Source organism: Delphinus delphis, chromosome 8 (genome assembly GCF_949987515.2).
Source record: "Delphinus delphis chromosome 8, mDelDel1.2, whole genome shotgun sequence".
Lineage (NCBI taxonomy): Eukaryota > Metazoa > Chordata > Mammalia > Artiodactyla > Delphinidae > Delphinus > Delphinus delphis.
In genome coordinates this window covers 110,358,216-110,368,275 of record NC_082690.1, presented here as the reverse complement: position 1 = coordinate 110,368,275, position 10,060 = coordinate 110,358,216, and the positions used below count along the sequence as shown (strand labels likewise).

At 63.6% G+C, this 10,060-nt stretch overlaps 1 protein-coding gene across 1 annotated transcript; it reads left to right on the top strand.

The window, feature by feature from the left end:
- The first annotated feature begins 1,774 nt into the window (after positions 1–1,774).
- Positions 1,775–9,344, top strand: PGGHG (protein-glucosylgalactosylhydroxylysine glucosidase). The gene is made up of 14 exons (XM_060019630.1): positions 1,775–2,049; positions 2,293–2,576; positions 2,895–3,105; positions 3,182–3,617; positions 4,449–4,568; positions 5,007–5,138; positions 5,357–5,468; positions 5,676–5,748; positions 5,841–5,977; positions 6,118–6,251; positions 6,378–6,473; positions 6,548–6,645; positions 6,720–6,931; positions 7,034–9,344. Exons 2-14 carry the CDS (start codon positions 2,318–2,320, stop codon positions 7,087–7,089), a joined length of 2,076 nt encoding a protein of 691 aa, XP_059875613.1. The 5' UTR covers positions 1,775–2,049; positions 2,293–2,317; the 3' UTR covers positions 7,090–9,344.
- Positions 9,345–10,060: the final 716 nt, after the last annotated feature.

Sequence of the window (10,060 nt, the reverse complement as noted above, 5' to 3'; positions counted from 1 at the left end):
AGTAGCCCCTGCTCCGGATGGGAGCTGTGATGGCGCATGTGGTGGGCAGCGCCCCCCTGCACTGATGATAAATTCTCCTTGGGATTTGTTTTTGTCGGTTTCTGTTGCCCTTAGCCAGGCATCCTAACAGGTGTTCATACTCTTTCCTTTGGTCCCCAGCCCATCTCAGTGGGACAGGGTTGTAGCCCCCGTTTCCTGGGTGAGCTCAGGGGAACACCCTGATGCAGGAAGCTCTGACGTGAGGCTTGGCCTCCATGGGCAGGGCCAGCGACTGACAGCCCCCGAATCCTGAAGTCTTCTCTGCTCAACCCTGCTGGACTTGGCCAGCTTCTGGGACCCCAGTCAGCCCCTCCACTTCCCCAAATTCCCTTCCATAATCCAGTTATTCATTCCACAGAACAGACCAAAAATCCCTGCCCTCCTGGAGCTGGTATTCTAGGAGGAAGGGAAAGCAGGGGGCTGGGGGGATGGAGCCAGTGGTTTCCTCTTACATGTAAGTAGTCTGGGAACATCTGGTTGTGGACGAGGCATTTGAAAATGGAAGGAAGGGAGGGACCAACCCTAAGGATGTCCTGAAGAAAAGGCAGTGGGATGGCAAGTGTAAAGGCCGCAAAGGGGCCTGTCTTGGTTGGCTGCTGCTGTAACAAAATACCATACACCGGGTGGCTTGTCAGCAAGATAAGTTTATTTCTCGTAGCTCTGGAGGCTGGGATGCCCAAGGTTAGGATGCCAGTCAACTTGGTGTCTGGTGAGGAGCCTCTCCCTGCAGATGGCTGTCTTCTGGCTGTGTCCTCACGGGGTAGAGAGAGGGCGAGCTCTCGGGCCTCTTATAAGGGCAGAAATCCCGTTCCTGACAGCTCGTGACCTAATTACGTCCCAAAGGCCCCACCTCCAAATACCATCACACTGGGGATTAGAATTCAACGGATTGGTTTGGGGGGATCACATTCAATCCATAACAAGGAGCGAGCTTGGTGCAGAAGCAGCAAGGAAGCCAGGGTGGCAGCAGCGGGATGGGGGAGGGGCTGAGGGCGGGGAGGCGGCCCTGGGTAGCTTGTCCTGCCGGTGAGGTGGGCACCACTGCAGGCTGTGAGAACTTGCCCACTCCTGGGGTAGTTGTGGCTCTGGCTCTGCTGACAAGGGCTGTGGGGCCAGAGCAAGGACTGCACTAACCCAGGAGCACGGCCTGGTGAGAGCGGGCACGCCCTGGAAGGGGGACGCGCCGGTGGATGTAGGTGGGGGGACAGCGGGCCTGAGCAGCGGGATGGGTGAAGTCACCACGGCCTGTGCTGGGCAGGCCACGGCAAGGGCAGGTTTCAGGGACACGTTGAATTCGAGTGTCTCTGGCTGGGCGAGTGGTCAGAGCACAGTCATTCGGGTCAGACCAGGGCCAGAGAGACGAGGTCCAGACAGCCCCAGGGCCTGGAGCCTCCAGCGGGGCAGGGGGCAAGTGGGTAGAGGCTGAGAGACGAGGCTGGGAAGAGCCAGAAAGTGGGGCGGGGACAAAGGAAGGCGGGGCTCCAGGAGGGGGACCTGCCTCACCTCTCCGGGGCGGACGGGGGTTCAGGGAGAGAGGCACGACCCGGCGGCAAGAGAGGGGACACCTAAGCCGAAACCCCGCCCCTCTCAGTTCCACCCTTGGAGAAGACTCAAGGGAGAGTTGGAGCTGGGCTCCTCGCAGCCTCGCAGGCACGACTGGTCGAGGCGGCCCGCCCCGGGGGTGGGGACGTTCCATCCGGCCCGCGCTGCGCGCCCTGGGGCGGGGACCGCGGGGCCTTCCGGTGACAAGGCCGCCCCTGGCTACTTCTCCCTCCGGTCCGGCGGCCACCCGCTGGAGCCGAGGGACGCTGCTGGGCTGCGGCGAGCCCCAGGGACGCGGCCGACGGCCCGCCTGCCCCCCAACCCCCAGCTGCTGCCGGCACCCCACCCCGTACCCAGCCGGCCTCCTGGAGGGTGAGGCCCGCCGGCTGAGGCCTCCTCCCTTCCCGCCAGCTGGACGGCTTCGAGGCAGTGCGCCCGGAGAGAGCTGGAAGGGACTGAGGCCCTAAGGTGGGAGTCCGGGGCCTCTGCTGTGTCCCTGGAGATCAGTATTGGGGGCGAGGGTCTCTGAGGGTTGAGGGTGTTTCCTGGGGTGGCTTGAGAGTGGGGTTCTGGACAGTCGGGGCTGCCCAGGTGGGTCACACACGTCCCTCCACCCGTGGGGGCATTAACCAGGTTCCAAGGCAAGCCTCAGGGTTTACAGAAAAGGGAGGCCCAACCAACGGTGGGGGCCTCTGACTCCCCCTTTTGCAGGCCCCTCCGCTGAGCCAACCTTGCCATGGAGGATGCTGGCAAGGACGCCACCAGATTCACTGCCCATTCTCTGCCCAGTGACCCCCGGCTCTTGGCCACCGTGACCAATGCCTACTTGGGCACACGCGTGTATCATGAGACACTGCATGTGAGCGGAGTGTACAATGGGGCTTGGGGGGATACGCACCGGGCCATTCTGCCCAGTCCCCTCAATGTCCAGCTGGAGGCCCCTGCAGGATCAGGAGAGCAGCTGACCAAGACCTTTGTCCTGGACACTAACACAGGTAGCCACTGCCTGACCTCCCCCTCCCCTCCGCCATTGTTCCAAGTGAGTGGGAGACCCGACAGAGGTTCCATCGAGAGGATGCCGACTCCCAAAGAAAAGGAAGCTCTGAGAGGCCACTTTGTGAGGCCTTCAGCCCGACGGGCCTCCTGGGCTGGCAGGAGCTGGCGGCGCCTGTGCAGCTGTCGCTCCCCAGACAGGGCATCTGGGGCTTGGAGGTGACTCCACTCCCCGCCGGCAGCTTTGGGACTGTCCTCGGCGGCCCTGAGTGGGGTGTGCGAGTTGTCCTGTCTTCCCCTCCCCACCCCCGCCCCGCCAGGCTCCTTTCTGCACACCCTGGAGGGCCCCAGCTTCCGGGCCTCCCAGCGCATCTATGCCCACCGCACGCTGCCTCACGTCCTGGCCTTCAGTGTGTCCATCACCCGCTTGGCCACAGGGAGCTGGCCCATCACCGTGCTGCTGCAGTCAACCTTCTCCCCAGAAAGCCCGGACCTGGACCTGCATCTGGGTCCTGACTTCCAGGGAGCCCGGTGAGGAGGGGGCGGGGGGCCGGCTGGGTAGCCCGAGGAGGGAGCCCGTCCCTGAGACACAGCCGTCCTGTTGCAGGTACCTGTACGGCCACACACTCACCCCCGAGCAGCCTGGGGGGGCACAGCAGGAGGTGCACATGCTGTGGACGCCGGTGCCCCCAGCCTTGACCCTTGGGGAAGGGGAGGAGGATGGGACGTGGGAGTTCCTGACGGTGGTGGGTGGCAGCCAGGCCGAAGCCCAGGCCTGCCTCGCCGATGCCCTGCAGCTGCAGGCCAGGCGCACTCTCTACATGGCCCACGCACAGGCCTGGGCCCAGCTCTGGGCAGGCTGTGGCCTGGATGTGGAGGGGCCCCTGCGTCTGCGCCAGGCCCTGCGTGGAGCTCTCTACTACCTGCTCAGTGCCCTGCCCCAGCCCGGGGCCCCAGGATACGTCTGCCACGGCCTCAGCCCAGGCGGCCTCTCCAACGGGAGCCGTGAGGAATGCTACTGGGGCCACGTCTTCTGGGACCAGGTGCGCGCCACCCACCCTTAACGCACACCTGCTGCAGAGCCGGCTGTACACAGAGCTGCTGCCTCTATCCTGCATGGGGTGGGGCTGTGGTTGGGGAGGCCCAGGGACCGTGGCAGACGGAAGGCTTCCTGGAGGAAGTAGTGTCTCGGCTGAAGGCTGTGTAGGCATTTGGTGAAAACGAGTGATGTGATTCAGGCAAGGGAACCAGAAGGTTCAGAGGCCCAGAACTGAGCAGGTGCGGCATCTGTGCAGGGCATCTGTGCAGGGGGCCCTCACCGCTGCAGGAAGAGCGGTTGTAGAGGGGGCTGAGGAGACTTTAACTGGGGAAGGACATGGGCAGCCGTGGGCTCTGGGAAGACCCCTGTGGCTGCTGAGTGGAGCGAGGGTGGAGCGAGGTGAGGCAGCCAGGACCGGCTGCCGGCCGGGCTTGGGAGGGTCCGGGATGCTGCTGCACATTTCCTGATGCCGGAGAAGCTGCTGCTGTGCTCCCTTCACAGGTGAGGCTCAGAGAGGCCGAGCTGCTCACTCTGGGTCGGCCAGCTAGTGAGCAACAGAGCAGGCACCCCCCCACCCCCACCAGGCTGCCCACACCCAGACTCTGGCCTGAGCCCTGGGCAGACGCAGATGCCCGCTGGGGACCAGGTCTGAGGATCATCTGGGCTGGGGATCGGACTGTGGGGTTGGCAGGCAGAGGGCCCAGGACAGACCCAGATGAGGCAGGAGAGGAGGGAGCTGGGTGTGGCCCGTGGGGAGAGAGGAGTGAGAGCGCCAGGATGAGGGGCCCCTCGGCTGTAGCGCCAGGACGAGGGGGCCCCTCGGCTGTGCTCGCAGGACCTCTGGATGTTCCCCAGTATCCTGATGTTCCACCCGGAGGCCGCCAGGGCTCTCCTGCAGTACCGCATCCGGACGCTCGGTGGAGCCCTGTACAACGCCCAGAACCTAGGCTACCAGGTGAGGGGGACTGAGCACCTACCCTACGGGGCCCCCCCAAGGGCTGACGTCCCATACCACCCCCCAGGTCTTCATCCCTCACCCAGCCCCCTCTGTGGGTGTGGCTGGAATGTCCTGGATTCTCATAGAGGCTCTGTGGCATCCCCCAGCCTGTACTGTACGTGTGGGAACAGCAGCCTGACCGGGACCCCGCAGGACGTCCCCTCACTGCCCTGCCCCAGGGCAAGTACACAGTGGAAACGGGGCAGAAGCCACCTGGCCCACGATGGGGCCACACAGAGGGCACTCAGAGCCCACAGGCCCCCACGAGGTCACGCGGGACAACTGGTGCCCCCGCCTCTGTCTGCCCTCCATGGCTGAAGGCTGAGAGCGTTGAGAACCGGGGTGGGCTACCCCCGGCCCCCCGAGAGCGGAGTCAAGTCTACTCCAACCCCGCAGGGAGCCAAGTTTGCCTGGGAGAGCGCGGGCTCCGGCCTGGAGGTCTGCCCTGAGGCCATTTATGGGACCCAGGAGATCCACATCAACGGGGCCGTGGTGCTGGCCTTCCAGCTGTACTACCACACCACCCAGGTGAGGTGTCACTGTGCCACCACGTGTGACCTCCTACCTAGCGAGGCCACGCCCTCCACACTGCCATGACTTCCTGTCCGGCCGGTCCGGTGGAGCATCTCAGAGCCAGGCCTTCACTTCTGGGCACTCAGAAGGGTAGGCGTTGGCAAGAAATGCAGTGACCAGTGGGAACTAGAATCACAGCCACGGCCTCTGATGCACCACCTCCTGCTCTCCAGGACTTGCAGCTGTTCCGAGAGGCTGGGGGCTGGGATGTGGTCAGTGCCGTGGCTGAGTTTTGGTGCAGCCGCGTAGAGTGGAGCCCCGGGGAGGAGAAGTTCCACCTGAAGGGTGAGAGCGTGGCCATGGTGGGAGGAGTGTGGATGACGGGGAAGGGGCAGGGGGAGTGGATGGTCACAAGTGGGGAAGCAGGTGGTGCTTCTCAGTTCAGCATGTGGTCACCAGCACCTGATGCTGCCAGGCCCACACTGGCGACTGGCATCAGGGGCAGGTCCCTAAGACCCTGCACTGAATACCAACTTGTACTTATGTGCCCAGGAGTCATGCCCCCTGACGAATACCATTCAGGGGTCGACAACTCCGTGTACACCAATGTCCTGGTCCAGAACAGGTCAGATCCAAGAACCCGCCCCACCTCCACCATGCAGGGGGCCAGCCAGGAGTGCAGGGCTGCAGCCCACCTCTCCCCATCTCTACTCCTAGCCTGCGCTTTGCTGCTGCCCTGGCCCAGGACCTGGGTCAGCCCGTCCCCAACCAGTGGCTGGTGGTGGCTGATAAGATCAAGGTGCCCTTTGACCCGAAACTGAACTTCCACCCTGAGTTTGATGGGTACCAGCCTGGTGAGTGGACTTGGAGCTCCTTCAGGGCCCTTCTCCCCTCCCACAGGACCTCGTGTCCGCCCTGGATGCCCCCTTTCCAACAGGGCAGCCCCTGCCCTCCCCACCTCACCCCATCAGCAGCATCTCCCCCCTCCCCCCAGGAGAGGAGGTGAAGCAGGCAGATGTTGTGCTCCTGGGGTACCCCGTCCCCTTCCCCCTGAGTCCTCAAGTTCGCAGGCAAAACCTGGAGATGTATGAGGCTGTGACGTCCCCCCAGGGCCCTGCCATGACCTGGGTAAGGAAACTGCAGGGTGTGGGGTGGTGGTCCCCAGGGCAGCCCCGGCCCTGCCCCACTGGTCTCAGTCTTCCTTCCCCCTGCAGTGGGCCTCACCCCAGCGTGACCTCTGATCTCTGTCCCCAGAGCATGTTTGCAGTGGGCTGGATGGAGCTGAAGGACCCCGGGCGGGCGTGGGACCTCCTGCAGAGGAGCTTCGCCAACGTCACGGAGCCCTTCAAGGTCAGCCTGGCCAGAGCCTCGACCTACACGCCGACCACGCCCACCTCCTGCACTGACTGCTTTGCCCCCTGCAGGTGTGGACGGAGAATGCAGACAGGTCGGGTGCCGTGAACTTCCTGACAGGCATGGGGGGCTTCCTGCAGGCGGTGCTCTTTGGGGTCACAGGATTCAGGTGAGTGCAGTGGCAGGCAGAGGGCAACCACCTGCCGCCACCCGCCTCCTCACAGAACCTTCCCCTCGCCGCAGGATCACTGAGGCCGGTTTGACCTTCGACCCCATGTGTCCAGCGGGGATCTCCAGAGTGTGCGTTTCTGGCATCTCCTACCAGGGGAGCAAGCTTGACTTTTCCTTCTCTGAAGGGTCTGTGACAGTTGAGGTCACTGCCCGAGCAGGGCCCTGGGCCCCCCCGCTGGAGGCTGAGCTGTGGCCATCACAGAATCGGCTCCCCCTGTCCCCAGGTAGGCCGCCACTCCCAGACCCACCCAGGGGTCCAGGGCACGTGACCCCCAAGGTAGCCCCCAGTGTGTGCCCTCACCCCACAATGCTTCCTCTCCCTGCAGGACACAAGGTCTCCTTTCCCTGCTCAGCTGGCCGGATACAGAGGTCACACCTGTAGGAAGCAGGGGCAGCAAGTTCTGCCCCAAGAGTTTCCTGGGAAGATTGTTTGAAGACATTAAGCATCTGCGCAGAGCCCACAGGACCCCCTCTGGGACACCCTTGGGCCCTCCAGCCCCACTGAGTCCCCCCCGCCCCCCGCCCAGTCCTGCCCCCTCCCCCAAAACGACCAGGGCTATTGGCTTCAGGGATGTCTCTCAGGTCCTCCCCCCGGCCACTCCCTCTGCGGGTGCCCCTGCTGGCTGCACCCCCCCCCTCCTCAACGCCCTCCCAGCCTGCCGCCCCCTCCCACCCTCCTCCACACGGCAGCCAGGCTCACGGGTTCCAAGGAAAGTCTGGACTCTTTGGCCCAAGTTCAAGACTCTGCCTCTAGCCTGAGACCCTCCCCAGCCTAACCCCCCATAGATGGTCAGCTTTCTTGCAGCCTCACACAGCATGTCTGTTCCTGCCCTCCCTCAGTGCCCCTTCCCTAGGACCCCACAGGGTGAGGTGGGAGAAGGGCCAGCGGTTCTGCGAAGACAGAGGCAGATGCCGGCCTTGATGGGGAGCATGGCAGGATGAGGGGCGTGGGGGAGACTCAGTCTCCTGTGGGATTACTTGGGACACCGCATCGCAGCTTCACAAAGGACCCTTCTGTGTCACATGAGGGAGCATCAGGTATGGCTGGGTCCAGGTGCTCCTGGGCTGTTGTGAGCACTCGGCATCCTCAGTCCTTGGGTCCTCTTGCCTCTGGGCCACTTCAGTCAAGTCGGATGGTCTCTGTCACATGCCTTTCCTCAGCCAGGAAGGCAGGGGAGTGGGGTGTGGAGCAAGACCCTGCATTTCCTCTGACCAGCCAGAAGGACTGGGGCCGGGTGTGCGTGAGTTCCAGGCCATGGCCCTGGGCCCACCTGTCCTGGGCAGGCTGCCCTCAGCCGAGGCTCTGCCCACTGTCTCTTCCTGGGCTTCAGCCCCTCAGTTGGCACAGCAGACTTGGGTTTCCCCAGGGTGAGGGGAGATGGTGTCTGCCATGGAAATCCTGGCGAGGGCCGAGCCTGCTGCAGCAGATCTGCCTGAGGAATGGGCAAGCTTTGTCTGCTGTGAGGAGCTGGCGAGCTCCCTGCTGAACGTGAGGGTTTCGTAAAGGATCAAGTTTCCCTTCCACGCGGCTGGGAAGCACAGTCACTTGCTCGCGCAGAGCAAGTAAGCGAGTCCCGTCAACGTCTGCGCCCCTCCTTCATCTGCAGACCGTGCTCTCTGTTCTCAGTGGAGAGTTAGCCCGAGTTCTCCAAGAAGCAGACACCAGGCAGACAAACTGTGATGGACTGAAGCCCCATGAGGGAGAGAGGGAAGGGGGTGGCTGCAGGGAGTGTGGCCGAGCTGCAGACCAGCTCCCTGAGGGCCTGTGGCCTCAGAATGGATCCCGCGACTTGGTGGGGCTCCCCCAGGGGCCCACAGGCTCTCGCTCAACCGGTGGCAGTGCCGCAAAGGCCCAGGCAGGTCTGCTGAAGCACAGCATGGTGGCCAGGGACTGTCCCCATGAAGCAGACATTTGCCTTTGCAGCCCTGGAGCCAGATGTGGGCACAGGCATCAGGTGGGGGTGGTAGGTGGCCCTTCACCCACAGGACTGACGTAGCTTGATACGTGTCGCGTGTGTGTGCCGTGTGTGTGTGTGCGCGCGCACGCACACCTACCTGTGCCTGTGGAGGGGCAACCCTCCAAGGGGCCGTGACGGTGGCAGCATGTGTGTGCTGGCCTGGCTGGTCCGGCCCATGACAGCCAATTGCCTGAACCTGACCAGGGTCCTTCAACCTGCCCAGGACACAGGCTGGAAGGGTTTCTGGTGACCTTCTGTGCCTGGCTTGACCGCGTATTCTCCGTCCTCAGCAACTGGGCAAGGGCTGGACAATGTCTGCTCCCCTCACCAAATGTGGAGACCAGAAGACCATCCCCTGCTTGGAGACATGTACCCGGCTACACACAGGCTGACCCCTGCTCCCAGCCTCTGTGTCCAGCATGGGTTGGTCCCTTCCTGGGCCAAACCTGGAGCTCAGTGTTGGAACGCCGTCTCCATCCTAGTCCGAGCGCTGGCCTTGTCCTTAGTCCAATGTAGGGCCAGTGCCCAGGAAGGGGCACTGCTCCATCTCCACCCCAGGCCCCGGCCAGCACAACCTCTGCCTCAGGGGCTGGCTCAGAGCAGCGCACACTCAGCAGGGGGCTGGGGTACTGCCGGCCTGCGGCCGGGGCTCATCTCTGCTGGCACGCTTTAGAGACAGCTGGACCAACTGTTGGCCGTCACAAGAGGGGGGCTACTCTGGGGGCTCCAAGTACAGGAGCTAGACAGAGACCCACGCCCCCAGCCCAGGCAGGGTGGGCAGGCAAAGGGAGGGAAGGGACCATGGGTGGGGTATTCAGAGCCCTGAGCCACCCTGTGGTTAAGGCCCCTGCAATTAGCCTGCCCTGTCATTGGCCCGGCCACAGCAAGGCCCAGGGGCCTCACCCCCAGCCACACAGGGTGTACGTGTGTCTTTGGCAGCCCCCACTCTGCCAGGCTCTGCTGGGGCTGCCGGGGGGTTACATAAGGGAGGTAACTGATGCGAGGACGTGCACCCGCACAGAGGCACTGGGAAAACGCCCTCGCACCCCACGCCTCCCTTTCTGTACAATCGTGCGTGTGCACAAGGTGCTCCTGTGCACCTGTGCGTGATGGACGTGTGCACGGGTGACGGCGTGACCATGTCTGTGTGCCTGTGTGTCTGTGTCCAGCCCCACTGATCCAGGAAGGAGGGAACCCACTGCCGGGACAGATCAGAATTAAAGGGACGCAGGGTCACAAGGACAGAGTGACCCAAAGAAGGAGGTCAACACAGGCCCAGCCACAGACAGGAACGTGCACGGCAAGGACAAGTCTCACTGGTCAGGGACTCCCCTTAGCACGTGTGCACACACGCTGACTCGGGGATGGGCAGGCACGTGGACGCAGAGACACAGC

What these genes read in the sequence shown, in the direction of transcription:
- PGGHG (XM_060019630.1), top strand. Translation starts at nt 2,318, where the DNA reads ATGGAGGATGCTGGCAAGGACGCCACCAGATTCACTGCCCATTCTCTG. An exon ending in CCTGACTTCCAGGGAGCCCG is followed by an intron (nt 3,106 to 3,181) that starts GTGAGGAGGGGG and finishes GTCCTGTTGCAG; the next exon opens with GTACCTGTACGGCCACACAC. An exon ending in GGAGAAGTTCCACCTGAAGG is followed by an intron (nt 5,469 to 5,675) that starts GTGAGAGCGTGG and finishes TTATGTGCCCAG; the next exon opens with GAGTCATGCCCCCTGACGAA.